Here is a 26402-nt window from a genome sequence, read left to right on the forward strand (position 1 = left end):
TCCTACTGACAACAATATGGAGACTCAGAGAGGTTAAATAATTTGCTCAATATCACAGAGCAAAAATTAATAGAGCTCATCACTGAAATCCAAGTCTTTCAAAAACCAAAGCCTGTGCTCAATCTTATAATTACTTTGCTGCCGGGCATGGTGGCTCATACCTGTAATCCCAGCACTTTGGGAGGCTGATGTGGGCAGATCACCTGAGGTCAGGAGTTCAAGACTAGCCCGGCCAACATGGCGAAACCCCATCTCTACTAAAAATACAAAAATTAGCCGGGCATGGTGGCACACACCTGTAATCCCAGCTACTCAGGAGGCTGAAGCAGGAGAATTGCTTGAATTCAGGAGGTGGAGGTTGCAGTGAGCCGAGATAGCACCACTGTGCTCCAGCCGGGGTGACAGAGACAGACTCCATCTCAGAAAAAAAAAAAACAACAAAAAAATAATAATTACTTTGCCTCCATCAATAGTTTTAATATCAAACAACATTAAACATATGACTTCCATAGTGAGGAAGGTATTTGAAGCAGGCATTTAAACTTAAAGCACCAACACATACTGACACAAAAATAGTGGTTTTGGCAAGGAATAAATAAGTGGAAGATCCGGTTTTCTAAGCTGCATCACTGACCAAATTTTTCATGTTACTATCCTTTCATGAAATTATTTCTTTTAAGTTATTTCATTCCAATAAAGAAGGATTAGTTAAAATATTTAACTATAAAGTGACAAATGGTCCTTCTGAACTGTTATAAGAACAGATAAGTTATCTTAGCGAACTAGTCCTTGGTCTAAAGACAAACTGGAATAAAACTAGCCCAATTCACCAAATGGACTGAAAGAGGAAGTGGGAGAAAAAGAAAAGTCTAAGTATTAATTCCAAGATTTATCTCCTTATTTGCCTAAAGTGTTTTCTGTTTCATTTTATTTCTTATACTAACATGGAGTATGAAGAAAAACAGGGTTCAGTAGGAAATAATAAAGTGAACTGGAAAATTTCTGCATCAAGCAGAGTTCAAATGCCCAAGATATTAATACATGTGATCAGAAAGATAATAAGAAAGCTGAAAACATCTGAATAAGTGAAACAATCTGATAAAGTGAATAGTGACTATCTGCAGAACAAATTTAAAGTTTATTCTTGGTTTTCAAACTGGTAACCGATGCAGTTCAGTATTTTGTCAATTCTGGTGTATAAAGATCCAGAATATTTTATGGTGATCATGACTTACTGCAATTTCAAAAGGGATATTAGGAAATATTAGGATGTAATGTGTCATATTTCAGATAAAATATTAAACCCAGGCCTCTCTTATTTTTTCAGTACCTTTTAAATTTTAAGATTTTAAGCCCTAGTTTGGTGTGTGTGAAACTTAGGAAAAGTCACTCAGTAGAGCAAATGTATCTTAGACTTGTCCAATGTAAGTATTCTTAACCCAACCAAAAGGCCAAGACGTAAGTATTGTGTAAACCATGTCATTTCCCCAAGTCTGGTAGCATGAAAATACATTCTCAGTTTATTTCACATACATTTTGTAAGTTGGAGTGCTAGATTAGAGTGAAATGAAACCATGAAAGAAATAACACAAGACTTGGATTTCACATACCGTAGCAATTGGCAAAAATAAAAAAAAAAAAATTCAATATATTTATTTCTTTGATACTAAATATACTGGATAAACAAATGGACATTTAAAATACAATTTAGATATATTTTATGGTCATCAAAGATGTCAAATTAAGATAGGTATTATAGACTCAATGCACAGGTCTGAAGTATTTAAAAAAGCTCAATATGTTAAATGCAGTATATCTCTAGAGAAATTAGGTATTGACTGCATGCCTCAGTGAGTAGAAAATCTACAAAATCTATACCACACATTGATTCAAATATTGCTTTTAACATTACTAAGAATGTAACAAATTTTAAAATAGTATATTTGACACAAATATAATTCTCTTTAAATATCAGGCAATAAGCCCAAAATATGTCAGTGTTTATACATGTTAGTTTTTATAAAGAATAAAAAAATTAATAATAGAAAAAATAAGCCCAACATATATTACTCTAATTTTATATTAAATGAAGCACTTTAGCCACTTACAAAATACCTTTAGGTCACACAAAAGAATTGAGTTTGGAAGAATAACCACATTAAAAAAAAAAATACAGATATGCAGATGTATAGGAGTTCTAGGAATAGTTATCCATCCATTCATCCATCTGTCCATCCATCTCTATACATCTCCATGCATATCTTTTGGTTTGTAATAACGTAATATCTAATTTTTTTCCCTTTCAACTACCCTCCTTTTACGTAAATTTGAATTAGAAAATGCTTAGATGTAATGGCTGATTGGCAGCTTATACAAGTTCCTTCATTATAAAAACTCAATCCATAGAAAAATGAGATTTAGCTTGAGTTTTTTAATAACCTGCTACAAAAAGTAGCACAGAACAGATAATCTGATCAGGCTAATAGTAGTCTCTATTGAGTGGCTAACTCATAAGTCAGTTTTACATTGAAGCTTGAGTATTTCTCTTCAGGTCTCTTGGCCTGACTAAGAGATAGACCTGACACTTGGCAAATGCTCTGGCACCTATAAGTTCTATATCCTAGTGATTCTTTTTTTTTTTTTGCTCTTTATACTTTATTTTGCACTATTTTTCCTCAGTATTTGATCTCATAGTTGGACTGAAAAAAAGATTTTTCTAAGATTAAACTACATCTAAGATTAAACTACATATTATACCAACATAAGTTGGTATAATTATTAATATAACTGGACCAATGCTTAAGAACATGTATGATGAATTTCCAGTTATACCATTATCAAAGAAGTACTATTCCTAAAAATTCTATTAGGTATAACAGAATAAATCCGGCAAAGATGAAAAACAAAATTCACTGAGAAAGAACTTTAGATTGGAAAAAAAACCCACTATTCATGAGCATTTAATTCTTACATTTCTTGAGTACTTAATTCTCACATTTCTTAATGTAAGATATGTCCTATATTATCTTTAAATTCTCACTAATTTATGAACAATGTGAATACTAAAAAATCATACAACACTGCAAAATTTCTTACTGATCATTACTTTTCTAACCAAACTATACTTGAAAAAAAAGTAGTCATTTTTTACTTTGATCAGAAATATAAAAGATAATTTTCATTTCAGAAAATTCAGCCTATGAATCTTTCTGAAAGGAAGAAGTTATACTTGTTTTACTTTTGCATTGGCCTACCTTAAGCTAGTATGGGTTTTAATGCTCTGCAAAATGATCAAGACCCTCTACATTACATGGTCAATGGTCCTTTTAATAGAAAAGGCAATAATATACAGTTGTTTTCACCAACTAAAACTTGTTAGAAAGCATCAGTTTAGGGTAGCAGTTCAACAACCATTAAGAATTGTGAATATCTAACTGTCTTTTAGTGAAAACGTGGTCCTTTCAAAGCTGTTTAAAAATTATTTGTTTGGTTTAGCATATTTGAAAATACTTTGTAAACAAAGTTTACAAAGAATATAATTTTGAAAGCCAAAGTTTTTCAATAATCACCATTTTTTTCACTAGCATAACATTAGAATTGACTTTTTGTCTTGCTGACAGAGCAACTAAGAAAGTACAGTTGCATTGACCATATTGATTGTGAATAAAGCAACCATCAGTGGGACTCGGCACCATATATTTTCAATATTGACCTCCTACTTCCTTTTCCATGGCTTTCTGGGTCGGCTATTGGATTTGGACTGCAGTGTAATAAACAGCTAAGGTTTAATTAATGGTAAATGAATACAAGACATAGGTTATGACTTTAACTAATTAGGGAATTGTTGAATTAAGTCTGCCTTGGAATGCAAGGCAGTACAATCAATATCCAATAAAAGGACTATGTATGTAATTTACCTGCAAATGTGTTTCCAATACCATCAAAGTGAGTTTAAATAAGTAAGATATATGAAAGGCGACTAGGAGAGATTTCCACAAATTAACACTTTATAGTTTCAGAAAAAATATCCTTATTGTTGAGAGATGGTATCTTCTAAAGCTTTGGTAAAGGTACAATGGAAAACAGGAATAATTGTCCACATAGTGCAATTTTTTTTTTTTTTTTTTTTTTTTTTTCTGAGGGGTCTTGCTCTGTCGCCCAGGTTGGGGAGCAGTGGTGTGATTATGGCTCAGTGCAGCAGCCTCAACCTCCTTGGCTCAATTGATCCTCCTCCCACCTCAGCCTCACAAGCAGCTGGGACCACAGGCAAGTGCCAACCCTTTTGTATTTTTTTGTAGAGATGGGGTTTCACCATGTTGCCCAAACTGGTCTTGAACTCCTGGGCGCAAGCGATCCTCCTGCCTCAGCCTCCCAAAGTGCTGGGATTATAGGCGTGAGCCACTGCACCTGGTCCACATGCAACTTTACCAAATCTACAATATTCACTTCAGTATAAACATTCAGTGCTGACCTCCAAGTTTTACCTATACAAACTGCGATTTTCTGGCCAAAATGAGCAGCAAGTTTTGCTTACCTGACACATTTTTGCTCCTTCATCACTTGTCATAGTCTATATTTCTTTCCACTGTTAGAAGAAATATTCATTGGCATAACAGGAATTCACTACTTTTGATAAAAAATCTCACCAGTGCTCTTATGCTTCAAACTGACTATGCAAAGGTCATTTCATGCAGCCTCATTAACCTTGTCTCTAATCATTCTTCTGAAATAAAAATAAGAAAAAGAAAAAAGAAACCCACCTACTCCCTTGTGGGCATCCAAGCTGGTAAACTCTATTGTCCCATTATGGCCTTTTCTAGGATTTTCCTGATACTGTTTGTGGTTCCCATTGGGACAATATCTGTAGGAAAGTCCATAATCTGCAAGATAAACCTGGAAGACAAGCACAGACAAATGAATAATGCCTTTGTCCTCTGAAAACATAACCTTTATAATTAAGTCTTAAGAAACTGATAGGTTAAGAGCAGCCTCAGATCTACATTTTATTAAACCAAATGGTGCCTTAGGATAAAATATGTACAACTGGGGGCCATAATAACTAACTTTCCAACTTAAATCCTTTCTTCATCATTGGCATATCTTATTTCTGAGTTGACTTAGATTTTTAATCTTTTTATTTTGCTCCTAAATTTCCTTCCCTCCAGGTGAGCATCTAGACATCATAAACCACAATATGTCTTTTTATTTGTATTCACACAGTTGAGGAGGCTCTGCTTTTTCCTGTAACCCCTCCCTGAAACATAAAACTATTTCAAGCAGGAAGAGGAGATAAGAGCAAACATTCTAAAAAGATAAACTTGATTTTGAACAACATAGGTTTGAACTGCACAGGTCCACTTACATGCAGATTTTCTGCTGCTTCTGCCATACCTGAGATGGCAAGACCAACCCCTCCTTTCTCAGCATACTCAATGTGAAGGCGATGAAGACCTTCATGATGATCCACTTCCACTTAATAAATAGTAAATATATTTTCTCTTCCTTATGATTTTCTTAACATTTTCTTTTCTTTAGCTTACTTTATTATAAGAATACGGTATGTATAATACATAGAACAACAAAATATGTATTACTCGATTGTTTATGCTATCAGGAAGGCTTCTGGTAAACTATAGAATATTAGTAAAGATTTTGGAGTCCAAAATTAAAATTACGCAAATTTCTGACTGTGCAGGGGAGCAGGGGTCAGCACCCCTAACCCTGGCATTGTCATAGGTCAACTGTAAACCTAATGTTATGAGTCCCCTTTAACAGGAAATATAATGATAGTGAAGAGACTGTAGGAGGTAATGACTCAACCAAAACACAAGAAACACTATTATGTTATCTGTATTTATGAATGGAACATCAGTGCAGAACTTTTGACCTTTCACATGAATCCATATTATCACTGTTATCTTTCTAAGTCAGTTAGAATTGCAAGCTGGGTCTCCAAACAGAATACAAATTGTTAAAAGTCAGATAGCAATTCAAGTGAATTTACCTCAGATTACTTTTGGAGAGAAAAGGAAGGGGGAGAAGCAGTTTTACAGACAGAGCATATATTGAATGGAGAAGTGTTTTGACTAGACATTTACTGTGACATGTAGTCAGAAAATAGTAGTTCCCAACTGTGGTTACCATTCCCCCTCCCCAGAAAAAGAAAGCAGTTTCAACTTGGAAAATGTATCATTTCATACACATTTCTTTAAAATTAAGGGATTTAGGCAGTGTTTCATAATGTAGCTTCAAGACAATAGAGTATTTACCATATAATCTGCACTTTAAAATGTATCTATTAAGAGGAAATTCTGCATTTGAATTTTAGTTTAAGTTTTGGTTTTAGGATAGGCTCAGTAAGAGATATTTTAAACTTTAAAATATAAACAGCACAGAGTTTTCTTCATTTGTTGGAGTAACTTGCAAGGCTGTCTGAAAACAAATATTTCAGTTTGTCTCTCTCTCCCACAGATGCTATTTCTTAACATGGCCTCAGAAGTAACTGATCTCTCTGCCCTAATTCAACTAGACACATCAGGATCAGATATAGAACAGGTTGCTTGCTTTCATTGTGTCTGATGCATTTTTGTCTTTATTTCAAGAACTAAACAGGCTTCACATTACAAAGCTGATATCCCAAAAATGAACATATTGATAATTACACAAATGGAAATGTATTTTAATAGTTTACTATTTTAAAAAAGAGCCATCAAGCTTTTATGTACTCACCAGTACAAAGAAATAAGACTTAAATTTTATGAGGTGCCTACTATGCACCAAGCAGTATGCTAAGTGCCTTACATCTACTGATGCTACAAGTCCCATTATCTCCATTTTATTCATCTAGAAACTGAAGTTTAGTGAGGTTATGTGGCTTGTGTAGTAAAATGAAGTCAGGAATTTATGGCAATTCTGACTCTAGAGCTTTTACTCTCAATCACTGTTAAAGGGAAATAGTACCAGACAAGTTAAAAACATAAGATTTTATTCGAGACTATTGCAATAGGAGAGAGGCGAGTACAATACGGACGAGAGTTTGAACTAAACTTCAGTGAAACAAAAGGTGGGAGTTTTAAAGCACTGGGGTGAGACAGCAGAAAAGTACCAAAGGATGTTCAAAGTGATCATGCCATCTATGTTTGCTACTTGGTACTAAGGCTCCTACCTCCCACAATGATTAATACCCTGCAGAGGAATGTCCATCTTGGGTTATACAACTGGCAGGTGGCTAATAGAAAACTTATTATCTCAAAGGGAAAGAAAATAATTTATAATTTCAAGTATTCTTAAATTAATGCTTTAAGAAAAGATGTCAGGGGCCTACAGTCAGGAAGAAGCCTGTCAAGTTGTGTCAAGCTAAGGGGAATACTAAGGCTGTCTCTGTCATCACTAAGCTACAGACCTCTGGGTTGTGCTAGGTTGCTCAAATATTGAAGGGCAGTATAGGGTTTACATTTAATATAAAGATGAAAAACTGGCCAGACATGGTGGCTCATGCTTGTAATCCCACCACTTTGGGAGGCCAAGGTGGGCAGATCACTTGAGATCAGGAGTTCAAGACCAGCCTGGCCAACATGGTGAAACCCCATCTCTACTAAAAATATAAAAAATAGCCAGGCGTGGTGGCATGGTGGCACACGTCTGTAATCCGAGCTACTCAGGAGGCTGAGGCAGGAGAATCGCTTGAACCTGAAAGACTGAGATTGAGTGAGCTGAGATTGTGCCACTGCACTCCAGCCTGGGCAACAGAGCAAGACTCGGTCTCAAAAAAAGAAAACAACAACAATAAAAAAAAAAAAAAAAAAAAAAAAAAAAAAAAAAAAAAAAAAAAAAAAGACAAAAAGCTGACAATACAATAAAGAAGACATACATTAGCTATTTGCTGACTATTTCAGTCCATGAGTATTTCAGACCTAAAAACATTTGACAACATGCACGGGTGCAACCTTGAGGAGCATGTACTCTAAGAAAGAAATCTCTCCAACAACACTTACTGTTTTCCAATCAAGGAGAAATGTTCTTGGAGGTCTTCGTAGGAAGTTACAGGTAGAATTCAAATAATCATGAAAAGCTATTGAGCAAAACACTAGAGTTAAGACTCCTTTAGCAAAATGAACCACCATCCATCTCTACCCTCAACCTTCGTATAAATCTTTTTTTCCTAATTTGGACTTTTATCCACTGGCTTATCATACGGTTCAAAGTATTTATATAAATATAAAAGGATATAAATATCCTTTAGAAAATTCTAGGAACAAGATTCTCATGGAAGTTTTGTCACTAGTATATATTAATATATTTTTAAAATATAAGATTATGGGCACTACGAAAGAGATCTAGGAATGACTGCCTTTGGTGAGTAGAAACTGTATGTAAGAAGAAGTCAAGTCAATAATCTGTCCCAAGTAATCAAAATATTGACAAATTAATTTGACTTGTTGGGGCTCAGAAAATAATATTCCAAATTACAGCACTTTGGCATGCTAAAAACTTTATTATTTTATTTTATTTTATTTTATTTTATTTTATTTTGAGATGGAGTCTTGCTTTGTCACCCGGGCTGGAGTGCAGTGGTGCGATCTCAGTCACTGCAACCTCTGCCTCCTGGGTTCCAGCGATTCTCCTGCCTCAGCCCCACACCCGCCTAATTTATTTATTTATTTTTTTATTTTTAGTAGAGATGGGGTTTCACCATGTTAGCCAGGCTGGTGTCGAACTCCTGACCTGAAGTGATCCACCTACCTCGGCCTCCCAAAGTGCTGGGATTACAGGTGTGAGCCATGGCACCCAGCCAGAACTTTGAATTAAAGGAAACTGAAAGGCCTCAGAAATAAGCCTCAGAACCAAGGTCTGTGTCAGTACTTCTGCTCGCTGTCTCTATGGTCCTCTTTCTTTCCAGAAGCAGCAGGAGGAGCTCTCTCTGAAGTTTCATCATCTGATTAAGGGAAGTTCTTCCAGAGGAAACGCAACTGTCTTTTTTTTTTTTTTTCTTTTGAGATGGAGTTTTGCTCCCGTTGCCCAGGCTGGAGTGCAGTGGCACAGCCTCAGCTCACTGCAACCTCCGCCTCCCGGGTTCAAGTGATTCTCCTGCTTCAGCCTCCTAAGGAGCTGGGATTACAGCAGTGTGCCACAACGCCTGGCTAATTTTTGTATTTTTAGTAGAGATGGGGTTTCACCATGTTGGCCAGGCCGGTCTTGAACTCCTGACCTCGTGATCCGCCTGCCTCGGCCTCCCAAAGTGCTGGGATTACAGGCATGAGCCACTGTGCCCGGCCTAGAAACGCAGTTGTCTTAAAACTCCTCCCTAGGAATCTCATCAAATAATCAGGAAAGATTAGTCACCAAAGAAAAGACTAAAAGTCATAACCACACTCAGACAGGCTTTTAGTCTTCTGAGAGCAGTTCCAAGAGATTACCGAAGAGACTCTACCTACATATTAAGACAACTTGTGTTCATAGTGAGGTTCCACCCATCAGCTTCCCACAACGCGCTGCAATGTACCCCAGAGCTCAGAACAACTTTGTCCGAGGCCAGTAGTCTGTTGTTTGGGTTCATTCACTTCCCCTAAAAGCCATTTGCTTCTAAAATTGCATATACTTCCCCACTTCCCTCTTCCATATGAAGAGGGTATTTAAGCTTCAACCATCTGGACCTTCTTTCAGGACTCCCGTGTCCATGTCCATAATAAATTTGTAGGCCTTTTTTTTTTTGCCCCGTTACTATACTGTCAGCTCATTTCAGTGACCCTTCGGAGAGAATGGAAGACAAGTTTTCTATACACCCCTACAGACTACAATTAGGTCACACTGAGAGTTCTACTAAGATAACTTAGTAGAGAAAGACAGTCTAGAATTTTGCTAGAACAAAGGAGGTGTGGGGGAGTGAACACTAGAAAATACTATCAAATAAGTAAAGAAAAGGAAGAAATGAAGTAATATCTTTTGAGGTTCTATTATCTAATAATCACTGGGCAAGGTACCTTTCTCAAATTATTTCATAAAATCCAGACAAACAAATCCAGCCTGGTAGCACTGGTTTTATTTTACATATAAGAAAGCTGAGCATCCCAGCAGTTAAATAACTTGCCCAAGTCACAGAGCTAGTAAAGGATGAAAGCAGGATTTGAATCCTGGCTGATATGACTTCCAAATTCCATTCTCTTTTTTCAAAAATACAATATAGAATTGAGGGTTCTGTCAACTTCTGAAATTATGTTGAAGTCAAAAATGAGTTTGTGCAGAACTAAATCTATAGTGGGGTCACAGTCTAGGTCCTATTTTTATACACCCTAAAGCTAAGAATAATTTTACATTTTATGGAATTGTAAAGGGAAAGAAAAGAGAAGAAAATGCAACAGAGAACCATATGTGACCCACAGAACTCATAAAAGCCTAAAATATTTGCTATCTGGCTCTTTACAGAAAAAGTTGCCAATCTCTAATCTAAAATAAAACTTGTTTCAGTTTAACTTTTTTAACATATTACCTTTTTTTTTTTCTGTGAAATCAAAAACAACTGGCTAATTTTTTTCATTTTAATTGTAAATATATGTAATACCCCTAGTTTTAAACAAGACTGTCTAGGGAACTCAAGATTTATACCCGGATCAGGGAGGTGTGATTATTTGCATTGTAGTATGACTAGCCATAGGAATATATAAATAGTTACTCCCTATGCATTTATTTTTATTTATTTTTTAAATAGAGATGGGGTCTCACTTTGTTGCCTGAGCTGGTCTTGAACTCCTGGGCTCAAGCAATCCTCCTGCTTCAGCATCCCAAAGTGCTGGGTTACATGTGTGAGCTGCTGTGCCCAGCCTCCCTAATGCATTTCAAATGATTGTCCTTTTATGCACTTTTTCTGAATGTAGCAATCATTTCTCCTCTCCATGAGTACAAGGGACAGCCCTATCTGCTTCCCTTCACCTTGACACAGAGATTTTTCTATTACACTATATTGACTCTCACATGGTTTTCTCGCCTTTCTTCGACTTTTTTATTATTACTTTGTGAGGTAGATAGGGAAGATGGATGTCATTACTGACATTTAACAGATGAAAAACATTATATTTCCAAATGATGTAAGCCACCCAACACTCACTAAGGCCAGCCTGTCCAAGAGTTTTGTTATTTTAGTGAACTTCTCAACTCCTCCAATAAACAACTAATTTTAACTAACGCTTTTATGGGCTTTCAATTTTGATATTTTATGATTGAAAAGGTAGTGTTGCAGCCACTGAGGTGTAATCCCATCAAGAAAGAAGTGGCCCTTGTGAGGAATGCAATAAGCTGACACCCACTAGGGGCAGGACCACTGGGACTACCACAGCATGTGCACCAAGGCCACACTCTTCCTGGGCAGTTGATCACGGAGAGTGTGTGACTATTTCTGCATAGCTGGGGTCTCTCCTAATGGGTAAGCTTTGCTTTGAGCTCCCCAGTGTCGGGAGCAAGCACGGAGATTTTGTCAGATCTGCATCATGTCTGAAGCTCTCCTTCCTCCATTCTGCCTCTTGTTCCCTTTCCTTTCACAAGTGTCAGATCAGCATCCCACTCTGAAAGCCTTCCCTGTTCAATCCTGCTTCCTCCCCTTTTATCTTTCATGGGCATTAGATTTCTTGCCTCCGAAAAGCCCTTGCCCTCCTAATTCTATCTCAGTATTAGCCTCCCCGAGAACACCGTTCTTGGTAAACAAGGTAGGGAAATTGAGGAGAAACAAAAAAGTACTATATAATAATACAAAGCACAAATTTGTATCAAAACACAGTAGCATATGTGAGGCTACATGTATGTTTTAACAGATATGAATGATTCTGATGAACATAAACATGCTGCTGCTTCATTCCATGCTTCATTCTCTCTTTGTCATATAGTTATTTTCATAAATATGCATTTGATTTATTGTGAAGATTTTTTGCATTGTGGTATGTTGTTGGAAAAAATAAGAATAATTATGCCCTTTGAAATAAGATAAATGATTGCTTTTTGTTCTAAAGAAAAGCCTTTAAAGTTGCTGAATACATGTATGTACATGTTCTCCCCAATTTATGACAGAGGGGTCAATAAATCACAGCCTTGATTAAAGAATGTAATGAAGATGAAAAGCAAATTAGCCTTTGGGTATGATCATGGAAAACACAAGTTTCATATACTCAGCAGCCTATCTAGAAAATCACCTTTCTATTTCACCCGGCCAGATTTGTACACAGGTACAGGTATGTCATATTCTCAAGTTCTATACCTAGTTAAGCCTGTATTTCCAGTCTTCTTTGCTTCCTGATGCTTGTAGGCTTTTACACTGCTTTATTTTTCCAGATGGATGGGTAAAGCTAATGTTTAAAAAGAACTCTGTGATTTTGTGGGCAACAGAATAAGATCCCATCTCAAATTAAATAAATAAATAAATAAGTATATGTATATATAGAAAGAACCCTGTGAAATCTCTCTCCCTGGTGAGTTGCAAGAGAAGAGCCTTTATATGTAGAACCTGAAATGGTTTGGCTGTGTCTCCACCCAAAATCTCATCTTGAATTGTAATCTGAATTGTGATCTCCATGTATTGAGGGAAGGACCTCCTGGGAAGTGATTAGATTATGAGGGCGGTTACCCTCCACTGTTCTTGTGATAGTGAGTGAATTCTCCTGAGATCTGATGGTTTCATAAGGGGCTTTTCCCCCTTTCCCTCTGCACTTCTCTCTCCTGCCACCATGTGAAGTAAGACATATTTGCTTCCCCTTCTACCATGATAGTAGTTACCTGGGGCCTCCTGAGCCATGCAGAACTGTGAGTCAATTAAACCTCCTTTCTTTATAAATAATTAAACCTCCTCTCTTTATAAATTACCTAGTCTTAGGTTTTTTTTTTTTTTTTTTTCATAGCAGTATGAGAACAGACTAATACAGATCCTTTTAAGCACAAGGCAATTTACTGGGTTTTCACCTTGTACACATGAATTTGCTATTATAACAATGTACAAAGTTATTTAGCTTTTTTAAATTTATGCTTTGGCTCCACATTTAAAGGCTGTAGGCTCCTAGGGGTTGAGGGACCAGGATAATGCCGTATATACATTTTTGTATCCATAATAGCACCTACTCTAAGGCCTTCTGCACTGTTGGTTTAAATAAATTTTTATTGATTTGAATTGATAATAATTAGACAAACTGAACTAAATTTTTTAACAGACACCTGAGTGCCAAGCATAATAAACAGGAAATGTACACTTCAAAAATGAAAGAAAAGAAAATGAATGCATACTTATTGAATACTTGCTGTCAGAGCATTACATACTTTACATAAATCAAATCATTTAATCCTCATGACCCTAAGAAGTTATTTTAAGATCTTCTGAAAATTAGAAAAAAAAGGATGAGTAAGGCTAGCTTATCTATGTAAAACAAATAAATTCTAGTAAATGGCAAAGCTGAGATTTGAACTTAAACCAATCTGACCAGAAGTTCTGAGTTATTTTCCATATGCCTCACATAGCAGAAAGGGAGATGGCATAAGCACATCTACAGGCCTAGAGGTAACGTGTACTCTGTCTGACAAAAGCATAAAAGTCTATGAAATTGTACAGCAAGGAAAGGCTATTTCTAACAGGGAGACTCAGAGAAAGAAGCAACATTTAAGTTGGGTACTGAATAATTTCTCAGATTTCCACAGATGGAGGCAGGGAATAAGAAACACACAAGAGGGCAACCAGAGCATGTGTCAGTGTGTGTTGAGGGCACAGAGGTTGGTGGAAACACAACACAAGCCAGAAACAAACAAAAAAAAAAAAAAAAAAGGGAGAAAGAAAGAAAGGTTTGCATCAGTTTCCAGAGAGCCTTGGAAACCATGCTAAGAAGGTGGGGCACAATTTTTGTAAGCAAATAGATGTCATGGAAGGGTTTTTTGGCAAAGAATAATATCAGCACTGGCAGCATCATAAGAAGGAAATGGATGCCAGAGTTCATTTAGGAGAATATAACAATACAGGCAATCAACGGGAAGTCGAACTAGGACAGTGGTGAGCAGAAGGGAGACAAAGAAGAGATTCACAAGTTACTGGATAAGAGGGTTGAGAGAAAGAGAGTCAAAGACAACTCTGCAAACAGTGTAACTGGCTGGGTAAGTGAGGATTCAATAAATAGAGAAAAAGAGAGTACGAAGAGGAAGGCAAGATTTGGTAAGAAAATGATTCAATCACTTTTGTACCAAAAGCAAAGTAGCTGACTGGTGACTAACACCCTAATCCAACTAGTTCCTGGTTTGTCCATTTATGGAGGACTGAGTGACAGAGTAAAAGTTGATGGAAAAAAGTAAAGGACCTCTTTCCCTTCAAGGGTAAAATCTGCTGCTCTCCTGCTTCTCACGCAACCGAGAATCCTGAGTAGCAAGCAGCCAGACTGGCTCAAGTGGAAGCATTTCGCAATGCTTGATATGATGTTGATATAAGAAGCAGGAGAATGTAAGCTGAAGACAGGGAGAAAAACATTTGGAGCTGGCAAAGAAGCAGGACACTAATGTGAACAAATGTCATTGTCCACTGGGATGTGACCACACATTAAATCACATTTGTTCACTACTTTATGTCCACCATGAAGATTCATATGAGAGAAGAGATGCATATACAGCTCTCAAAATGAGGTAACTTATGAAGAACAATATTAAGTAGATAAACTAATTTTTCCTGTTGTATAATACAATACCTTATAATTTAGACAATTTGGTACAATTAAATCTTTTTAATTAGCACTCCTTGCTGTAATGAGAAATGTGTCCATTGAGGTCTCATAATGAGAGACTGATGAAAATTATACTAGGCAGAAAGTCACTCATCATGACTTTTAAAAATGGCAAGCTAGACACCACTTTTAAACTCCATACATTTTCCAGAAAATATCATGTGTAAAGAGAGAAGACCTTGAAATTGAATGGATTAATTCACAAGAAACTGAAAAAGGCCAGTTACTTTGCAGTATGAACAGCATTGTAGTTAACTGGTTTACAAATAAATAAAAGGTCTTCAACCAATAAAAAAGAAAAACCCACTGGGAAGAGTATATACATGTATTGAGCAACTCTAAAGCTTTTCTTTAAAACAAAAAGCCATCATTTATCTTACTTGAATAGGGAATAATATTTTCCTATTTTCTACAAGATACCATAAGGCAAAATCTTCACAATAAATTACATGCATACTTATGAAACCATTATATGACCAAATGAAGCAGCAACATGTTTATGTTCACAAGAATCACTCGTATCTCTTAAAACATGGATGTGGTCTCACAGATGCTATTATGTTTTGATGCAAATTTGTGTTTTGTATTATCATACAGTACTTTTTTGTTTCTCCTCAATTACCCTGCCTTGTTTGCCAATAATAAAACCCCATAAATGATACTAGTGCTTTATCACAATTCCGTCTAGACAAAGTAACAGAACCTTAAAGAGGTGCTGGCTTACTTTTCAAATATGATGTTTATTAGAATAAGCATGAAGATACAGTTTTCAAAACTATAGTTTATCCTTTATCTTTTAGTGAGCTGTAAACAGCAGTTTCTGTTTTCTGATGGAAGCAACACGTGCTTGTTCTTAAAAATAATCTGCTTTGTATGTTGGATCATTTTTTTCCTCCTAGATCTTGTATCTATTCATATTTACAAACTGAAAATTTTATCCTTTCATATTTTTTGAGTGAAAGACTTAATGACATGCTCATGAAGTCATTATATTGGATAACAACCAGAAAAGCTGTGCCTCTATTACTGCTTCATTCCATCTTCTGCCCCATCAGGACCAAGCCTACGACTGCCTTAAATACTACCATAAATTCAAGTATCAAAACAAAACCTTGATGTATATTTAGTAATATTCTAAATGATAATAGCATTTTGACCTCATGATCTGCTTTTCTATTCTAACCTGGTTCTTTTAGCAAAACATCAAAGCCTGTTTGATTAAATAGGACTGTGACTTAATAGGCTTTTCAGACTTCTGGGGAAAATTCCCTCAACAGTTCATAAGCTAGCAAGTTGCCTCTTAACTAAAAATACCTTCACCTATTATAGAAAATCTTTCCCATTACAGGCTATTTCCAACTTGCCCTTCTGACATAAGTTCTCAAGGATTACAAGAAGAAACCTATGATACTCTTAATGTCTAATCAAGACACACAACCTGTGTTTGTACATTAACAAAATTAAAAAAGCAATGGAAGAAGGGAATCTGGATTGCATTGGCTTAATGGTCTTCCTCTTTGTCTGATTCAAATCTGAACCTAATCAAGACTTTTCAGTATATCAGTAAGCATTATCAGAGCTTGGTATATCTGTAAACAGCAGACACTCACAAAATGTTAGCTTATATAATTCGACTGCCATTGGTATATTATAAAAAGGTTCAACATACATAGGCTGTGTCTACATAAAACACAACTATCCAGCATTGGAAGTAGCCTACTTGGTTTATACTAACTACAAATTCTATTAAATTCAAAGACAGTATTTGAGGTCGCCAGCAATAGTGCTACCTGCATAGCCCCTTGGAGTTCCATGGTTTTTAACAGCCACTAAAAAAGGACACCTTTTAATTCGTTCAATTTACACAGTTCAAGGAGTAATTCAAAATCAGAAATGCCATTTTCCCACATTAACTGAAAAAAAAAAAAAAGCCTATATGTAACACTTTGTGAAAAAGGATGCTCAAATATTTTGGTCATAAACTGCTCTTTTGTCATGTATGCATCGGGCTTTTAGAAATAGAAGTATAACCAGTGGACTCAGTGGACACTCAATAAACAGGTACTGAGTGTAGACAGTTAAACATTAACTTTTGAAAGCACTAACTTTCTTGGCAACTACATTTTATTACTGGGGATAGGGGATTTAAGTAGACCACAATCTACTTAAAGTACACACATTAATAAAATGTAAACACATTTCCCCTTATGATAGAAATTAAACCCTTATAGTTCTATTTCCTATAACTAGAGGGATATCTACCGTCAAATCATACACCTGGGAAAAACTATATTTACTAAGTCTAGTAAATTACCATGTTCTTAATCTAACCGTCTTGTTTCATAAATCTGAAGAGTTCTTATAGGGCAAAATAAGAAAAGGTGTCTTTTGTTACCAGCATACCAATCATAAAAATATATTGTTTTCTAGCTGTTACTGAGTGCTTACTACGTGCCAGATGCTGGTCGAAGACTTGTACATGTTTAAATCATTTGATTCTTCTAATGCCACTTCGAGTGAGATACTATTATCCTTATTTTTAGATGATGAAACAGATCAAAGAAGTGAAATAACTTGGCTAAAAACACGGGTAACAAGAGGTAGAGCCAGGACTTAGACACAGGGAGTCTGATTCTAGAGCTCATATCCTAGACTGAATCCTGAAAATTCAAAGTTATATAAAATATGACTCTAGAAAACAGTCCCAAACTTCTTCTATCAAACCTTTTGCCTGGGATTAAGAGAAGGTAAACACCCTTCTTATATCTTCTTTCTGATACTGTATAAGAATACAACTTTAGAATAAGTAAGTAGACTATATAATACAGAGAAGATCCCAACACACATGTTAAAGAACTGCTTGCAGGCCTTATGTGTAAAACAAATCATTTCAGAAACACTAACTGATCTGGTCCCACCTGGAGTGGCTACAGACAAAATAAACGTAGATCCCTATTTCTGCCCTCTGTTCTCACCTCTCCCTCTCCTTTCTCTTTCCCTACCCTAGTGCCCACAGAGTGTGTGTGTGTGTGTGTGTGCGTGTATACACACTGGTGTTCATGCTAATGTGTGAGGAAGTTTCATGGAACAGAACATTACCCTGAGATTTCTATTACAATTACTTGGAAATTTTATATAATAAAATTTTATATAATAAAACTCAAAGACTTCTGTATTAATTTTGCATGGATGCTGCAACAAGGTATCATAACCTCGTGGCTTAAACAATGAAACTGTATTGCCTCAGAGTTCTGGAGTCTAGAAGTCTGAAATCAAGGTGTCAGCAGGGTTGGTTCCTTTGGAAGACTGCAAGGGATACTCTTTTCCATTCCTCTCTCCTAGGTTCTGGTATCTCAGGAATTTCTTGGCTTACAGATGGTACTTTTCCCACCTCTTCACATTGTCTTCCCACGTCTGTCTCCGTGTTCAAATTTCCCCTTTTTATAAGGACACAAGTCATACTTGTACCCAAGAAGTAATTTCTCATCTCCTCCTCTCTATCCTCCCAAATCTCTAATGACCAGTATTTCACCCTCTATGTCCATGTGCAATATTATTTTGTATTTGACTATGTTTCTAAGCTGCTGCACCTGACAATAGTATCCAGTTCCATCCATGTTGCTGCAGATGACAGGATTTCATTCTTTTTACGGCTGAATAATATTCCATAGTACATGCATATCACATTTTATCCAATCATCCATTGATGGACATTTAGGTTAATTCCATATTTTTGCTATTGTGAATAGTGTTGCAATAAACATACAAGTGCTGGTATCTTTTTGATACAATGATATCTGCTCCTTTTGGTAGATACCCAGTAGTGGGACTGCTGGATTGAATGGTAGTTCTATTTTTAGTTCTTTGAAACATTTCCACACTATTTTTCACAGAGGTCGGGCTTATATTCTCACCAACATTGTATAAGCAATCCCTTATCTCTGCATCCCTGCTAACATGTTATTTTTTGTCTTTCTCATGATAGCTACTCTGACCGGCATCAGATGATATCTCAGTGGGGTTTTAATTTGCATTTCTCTGATGATTAGTGATGTTGAGCATTTTTTCCAGATACTTACTGGCTATTTGTATGTCTTATTTTAAATGATATCTGTTCATGTCTTTTGCCCACCTTTTAATGGGGTTTTTTTTCTTGTCAAGTTCTTTACAGATTCTGGATATTAGCCCTTTGTCATACGCATTGTTTGCAAATATTTTCTTCCATTCTGCAGGTTGTCTGTTCACTCAGTTGATTGTTTCTCTTGCTGTGCAGGGGCTTTTCAGTTTAATTAAATCCCACTTGTCTATTTTTGTTGCTTAAGCTTTTCAGGTCTTAGTCGTTATTTGCCTAGACCAATGTCCAGAAGAGCTTTCCCTTGTTTTACTTCTAGTATTTTTTATAGTTTCAGGCCTTACATTTAGGTCTTTAATCCATCTTGAGTTGATTTTTGTATATGGTGAGAGGTAGGGGTCCATTTTCATTATTCTGGATATGGCAATCCAATTTTCCCAGCACAATTTATTGAACAGGGTGTCCTTTCCCCAGTGTACATTTTTGTTGACTCTATCAACAATCACTTGGGTGTAGATATGTGGCTTTATTTCTCGGTTCTCTATTCTCTTCCATTGATCTATGTGTCTATTTTGATACCAGAACCATGCTGTTTTGGTTACTATAGCCTTGCAGTATAATTTGTGGTCAGGTAATGTGATGCCTCCAGCTTTGTTCTTTGGGCTTAGGGTTGCTTTGTCTATTCAGGCCCCCTTTTTAGTACTATGTGAATCTCAGGTTGGTTTTTGTCTAATTCTGTGAAAAATGATGCTTGTATTTGGACAGAGATTGCATTGAATCTGTAGACGGTTTTGGGCACTGTGCTCATTTTAACAATTCTTCTGATCTATAAGCATGGAATGTTTTTCCATTTGTTTGTATCATCTACAATTTCTTTCATCACTATTTTGTAGTTTTCCTTGTAGAGATCTTTCACTTTCTTGGTTAAATATACTCTTAGGTATTTTATTTCATTTTTGTAGTTACTGTAAATAAAATTGCCTTTTTGATTTGGTTCTTAGCTTCATTGTTATTGGTGTATAGAAATACTACTGATTTTTATACATTGATTTTATACCCTCAAACTTTACTAAATTCATTTATCAAAATTAAGAGGTTTTACAGGAGTTTCTAGGGTTTTCTAAATATAAGATCATATTGTTGGCAAATACAGATAATTCGATTTCTTCTTTTGCAATCTGGATGTATTTCATCTCTTTCTCTTGTCTGAATGCTCTAGCTAGGATATCCACTACTATGATAAATAGGAGTGGTAAAAGTGGGCATTTTTGTCTTATTCCAGTTTGTACGGAGATTGCTTTCAACTTTCCCCCATTTAGTATGATGTTGGCATATATGGCCTTTGTTATTCTGATGTATGTTCCTTCTATGCCTAGTTTGTTGAGGGTTTCTATCATGAAGAGATGCTGAATTTTATCAAATGCTTTTTTTCTGCTTGTATAATCATATGGTTTTTGTTTTTTAATTCTGCTTATGTGATGAATCACATTTATTGATTTGCCTATGTTGAACCATTCTTGCATCCCTGGAATGAAACCTATTTGATCATGGTGTATTATCTTTTTAATGCACTGTGGGATTTGGTTTGCTAGTTTTTGTTGAGGATTTTGCATCTATGATCATCAGGGATATTGATCTAAAGTTTTTTTGTTTTGTCCTTGTTTAGCTTTGATATAAGGGTCATACCGGCTTTGTAGAATGAACTAGGGAGGATTTCTTCTTCCTCGATTTTTTGGAACAGTTTCAGTAGGATTGGTATCAGTTCTTCTTTATACTTTTGGTAGAATTTGGTAATGAAGCCATCTGGTTATGGGCTTTGTTTGTTGGAAGATATTTTGTTATCGATTCTATCTCACTGCTTTGTTATTGGTCTGTTCAGTGTTTCTATTTCTTCCTGGTTCAATCTTGGGAGGTTGTATGTTTTAGGAATGTATCCATTTCCTCTAGGTTTTCTAGTTTATAAGCACATAGTTGTTCATAGAAGTCTCTGATGCTCTGTGATACCATTTCTGTGGTAGTAGTTGAAATGTCTCCTTTTTAATTTCTGATTATGTGTATTTGGATCTTCTCTATTCTTGGTTAGTCTAGTTAGTAGTTGATCAATTTAGTTTCTCTTTCTAAAGAACAAACTTTTCATTTTGTTGATTTTAATTTTTAATATTTATTTATTTATTGGTCTCAATTTTACTTAGTACTGCTCTGATCTTTGCTACTTATTTTCTTCTGCTAGCTTTGGGTATGGTTTGTTCTTGTTTTTTCAGTTCAGATGTGATGTTTGGTTAATTTGTGATTTCTTTTTTTGAAGTACACATTAGAGATATAAAATTCCCTCTTACCAGTGCTTTTTTCTGTATCTCAAAGGCTTTGGTACGTTGTGTATCCATTTTCATTCATTTCAAAAAATTTTAAAAATTTTATCTGAATTTCATCATTGATCCAAAGATCAGTGAGGAATGTGTTGTTTAATTTCCGTGTATTTGTATAGTTTCAAGAACTATTCTTGGTATTAGTTTCTAGTTTTATTCCACTGTGGTCTGACATGACACTTGATATGATTTTGATTTTTTAAAATTTATTGAGGCTAGTTTTGTGGCCTAACATACAGTCTATCTTGAAGAATGTTCCCTGTGCTGATGAGTAAAATGTATATTCTGCAGCTGTTGGAATATCGGTTTCATCCTTTTGATCTAATATTCAATTTAAATCTAGAGTTTCCTTGCTGATTTTCTGTCTCAATGATCTGTCTAGTGTTGTGAGTGGGGTGTTAAAGTCCTCCATTATTATTGTATTGCTATCTCTTTCTTTAGGTCTCGTAATATTGTTTTATGAATCTGGCTGCTCCTGAGTTTAGGGCATATATATTTAGGACCAGTATATCCTCTTGTTGAATTATGTTATCATTATACAATAACCTCCTCTTTTGTTTGTTTGTTTTTTACTGTTTTTGATTTAAAGCCTGTCTTATCTGATATAAGCATGGCTACTCCTACTTGCTTTTGGTTTCTGCTTGCGTGGAATATCTTTTTCAATCCCTTGACCTTCAGTCTATAAGTGTCTTTACCAGCAAGATGAGTTTCTTGTAACCAGTATATAGTTGGTTCATTTTTCTAAAAAATCCATTCTGGCAATCTGTGTATTTTAATTGCAGTATTTAATCCATTTATATTCAAGGTTAATATTAATATGTGAGGGCTTTTTCCTCATAATGGTTTAACAGCTTTTGAGAAGGTACGATTCAACCCACAGCAGTTCCCTATGTCGGTTTCTCTATGTGAATGTGCTAATAGAGTTTTCTGCAAGGAAACAGTCATAATGGCTATATTAAATTGTAAAGATCTTTTGACACATTGGGTAGATCTTTCCCAATGGGAATTTAAGAAATCTACAAATGACTTAGTTACTATACCTGGCGATCACTATATCCAGCTCTACTTGGTTGGCTTGACCTGTTACTCCTGAACATTGATTAATAAATTCATTTATGCATTAATCTATTTAATTTCTCATTGTGCCCTCATCACTTACTGAGTGCTTATTATGTTTCATGCTCTATACTAGCTTCTGGAAATATAAGTTGAAATAGACACAATCCCTGCTCTCCTATTTATAAGATAAGAAACATGCTCTCCTGATGTACATATATATCAAAGAAACCACATTCACCTGGTTCTATACCAGTAGTTTCCTAACCAGATTTTAGCTAATAACCAGTTCTACCCAGTGAGTCAGAGGCTATGAGAGATAAAAGGGATCAAAGAAATCACATGGACTAGGTTGCTGGATTTACAGAAAGAGAAAGTGTGGCACAGAGAAGTCCAGTAAAAAAAAGTCACAAAAGAAAGAAAAGGAGAGCTTAAGTACAATTAGAATAATTATCTGTATTTCTATATTCTCATATTTTAGGATAAAGAAGAAAATGGGAGATAAAACTGTACCTGACATTAAGGAGTGACTGTGAAGTCTGTTACGAATAGTAATCGCATTCTGATAATATAGTGAATTGTCCTTAATTTTTGGAGCTGCATACACTCTAAAGTATTTAGGTAAAATGTAATGACATCTATAATTTACTTTAAAATATTTCCATCAAAAATAGATAAAACATTTAAAAGTGATAGTCATATGGAGTTCTCTATTTTTAAGTAAATTTTAAAATTTTCAAAATAAAAGATTGAAAAAATCATATTGTTCTACAGGGAAAATTATATATCTAACAGCTTCTTACTTGCCTCAGAATCTTACGAGCACTGGAAAAGAAGCCTCACAAAATATTTTAAATATTGAAACCATGGACTCTAAATCATAATTTTTATGCTGTTTTCTTCAATATTTTCCATCCATCACTACCCTCCAATAATAATAAGACTCTAGTAGCCCATATTCAGATAGCTATCATTTACATAGGATTTCAAAACAAGAATTTTTTAATATGGCTCTAAACTGGTTTGGCCCATGTTAAGAATATATTTGAACAATAGGAACACTATTAAGCTAAGAAATGCATTTGATTACTTAAACAATTTTAAAATACTTTAATAAACAAATTGATGTTTAGTAAAATAGAAGTATTAACACATTACACAAAGTTAGATGGAAATAAAATTTAGGACAGAGTTTATTTTATTTGAAAATAATACTGAGAGAACCTTAAAACAGTTTATAGAACTGTTCCATGAAATCTAGATATATAGGAAATTATCAAAGTTCAAAAACAATGTATTCATATGACAAGCAGTTATACTGAAACAAAGAAAAATTCAGTGAAAGTATATATTTTTAAAATAATCCTATTAATGTAAAACTCATAAAATGCTAATTTTAGAAGTCCACATAATTAAATTCACAGGAACTATTTCCAAAGTCTCTTTGCTTATCTGAAAATAAACAGCAGAACCTCACTAGGAAGGAAAGAGTAACATGCATATTAATCTATAATATAACCCCATCCACATAAACCCTATCCACTTTAAAGGAGTCTCACCAGCTATACCACCTAGTAATATTATAGTATCATTAAACTAAGATATATAACACTATTCTGGAGATAATAAAATATAGAGATATTACCGTAAGTAAATTTTATATTGTCTATATATAGAAGTGACTAAAACTAAATTTTACAGATATTCAGCACACGAAACACTACTTCTAAATAGTGACCATATTATGTGCACATTCCATGCAAAATTCTTACATTCACACTCCATTTTACAAGCAACCTTGATTGATAAATGGATTGTGTTAGAATTGCCTTTAGCAAACAGTAAACAAGCAGATTTAATGAGGCTTATGACCCTGCCCTATGAATATCCTAGGAACTCTGAAAGTATTTTGCCAGCAGATACAGGTCTGGTATTACAATTGCTTCTTCCAGATCACTAAATTTCAATTTTTTTTTCTACTTTTCAGTTTCCTTAACTGTATAACAATAGGCGAGACACTTTGGAAACATAAGAAACATTACCTTCTGCAATGAGCTTTAAGTATCTGGAGAACACATTTTCATAAAATCATAGAATTTTAGAGCTAGAAGGAACCTTTGAGATCACTTAGTTGAAATCTCCTATTTTATACACTAGAAAGCCAAAGCCTATACAGGTTAAGTAATTTGCAATTCTGCTTAATGGCAGTGCTGAAACTAGAACCTAGTCTCTTGACTCTTAGTCCACCACAATTCCCAGGAATCAAGAAGGCACTGTCACAAGCGTCTTTAAAGAACACAGGTATACTAACGTCCACATGTTGACATGAAGAATTACTCTCTACCTGTGAAGGCCATCCTCTTTGACCTAGTAGGCGGCTTTAGAACAGAAACACATGCAGCATAATGGGGCAAGTAGCTCTACAATCAAGGTATTCCTGGCACTGAGATGACAGATATCACATCAAGACTGGCCTTATGCCTTAAGCAGTCAATAAAGAATTTCTTGAAGGGTTATAGGAAAGGAATACAAATATACATGCTGTGAGGAATATAAAAGAAGTATAACTCAAGGAGTTCATTCTAGTTCAGAATGTAAGACAACACGAAGGCAAGTGAGACCTGAGCATTTACAGGCTTAAAATATACATTAGGAGCTATAGGAAATTAGAAAAAGGAAAAGGAAAAGCTCAGTATAAACCAGAATCATTAAGAAAGGTTTCATATAAGCTGCTGCATGAAAAGAATGTATCTGATAAACAAAGAGGTGCCTTTCCAGATGTAAGGAGAGCCTCTGCACCACTGAAATAAAAGTTGTAATCTTAAACTGCATCAACTTCCTCCAAGTGACACTGGGAGATACAAGCAAGTGGGCATTACTCAAAACACCACTATCATTTTTGGTAATTCCATTGTAAGTGAGGAAATCAGGAAGATACATCTGTTTTCCAAATACTAGATCAGCACTCATAAGGCTACCTTTGGAGTTATCAATTGTGCAACACCATATCATCAACTTCCTTCAAGTCATACAGAGAGATACAGGCAAGTGGGCATTACTCAAAACACCACTAACATTTTTGATAATTCCATTATAAGTAAGGAAACCAGAAGGATACATTTGTTTTCCAAATACTAGATCAGCTCTCACAAGGCCACCTTTCTAGTTATCAATTGTGCAACACCATATCATATTCCAAAATCAGCAAGGTTTCAAAGAGAGTTTAAAAATTTAGGTTAGGTGGTCCAAGAGGATAATATCTACCTACCTATCAACGAAGCACAAATTTATAATTATAAACATAGTATTATTCAAGCATACAACATAATGCCTAACACAATAAATGATCAAAAAGTCAGTTAAAATGGATTTTTATTGTCTTTCCTAAAGACGAATCACTTCTGTAAGGACATGTTTCTTAATATAGTCATGTATTGCTTAATGATAGGGATATGTTCTAAGAAATGTATTGTTAGGTAATTTCATCACTGTGTGAACATCACAGAGTATACTTATACAACCCCAGATAGTACAGCCTTCTACACACCTAGGCTATTTATGGTACAACTTATTGCTCCTAGGCTACAAACCTGTATAGCAATGTTACTATAGTAAATACTGTAGGCAACTGTAACACAATAGTGTTTGTGTATCTAAATATATCTAAACATAAAAAAGGTACATTAAAAATAAAAGATTTGAAAATGGTATAACTGTATAGGGCACTTATCATGAATGGAACTTATAGGACTGGAAGTTACGCTGGATGAGTCAGTGAGTGAGTGGTGAGTGAATGTGAAGGCATAGGACGTTGCTGTATGCTGCTGTAGACTTATAAAACACTCTGTGTACACTTAGGCTACATTAAATGTACTTAAAATTTTTTCTTGGCCAGGCGCGGTGGCTCAAGCCTGTAATCCCAGCACTTTGGGAGGCCGAGACGGGTGGATCACGAGGTCAGGAGATCGAGACCATCCTGGCTAACACGGTAAAACCCCATCTCTACTAAAAAATACAAAAAACTAGCCGGGGGAGGTGGCAGGCATCTGTAGTCCCAGTTACTCGGGAGGCTGAGGCAGGAGAACGGCATAAACCCAGGAGGCGGAGCTTGCGGTGAGCTGAGATCCGGCCACTGCACTCCAGCCTGGGCGACAGAGCGACACTCCGTCTCAAAAAAAA

At 35.5% G+C, this 26402-nt stretch overlaps 1 protein-coding gene across 3 annotated transcripts in view; it reads right to left on the minus strand.

Moving 5' to 3' along the window:
• The window catches only part of VRK2 (VRK serine/threonine kinase 2), a 106389-nt gene that overhangs the window by 28469 nt on the left and 51518 nt on the right, over positions 1-26402 (minus strand). For all 3 annotated transcript variants that reach the window (XM_017849070.1, XM_017849072.1, XM_017849071.1), the window contains one exon: positions 4761-4893. In XM_017849070.1, the coding sequence (XP_017704559.1) occupies positions 4761-4893 (133 nt within the window). The remainder of the gene's footprint in view (positions 1-4760; positions 4894-26402) is intronic.

This window comes from Rhinopithecus bieti, unplaced genomic scaffold (genome assembly GCF_001698545.2).
Source record: "Rhinopithecus bieti isolate Rb0 unplaced genomic scaffold, ASM169854v2 scaffold_30775, whole genome shotgun sequence".
Classification (NCBI taxonomy): Eukaryota; Metazoa; Chordata; class Mammalia; order Primates; family Cercopithecidae; genus Rhinopithecus; species Rhinopithecus bieti.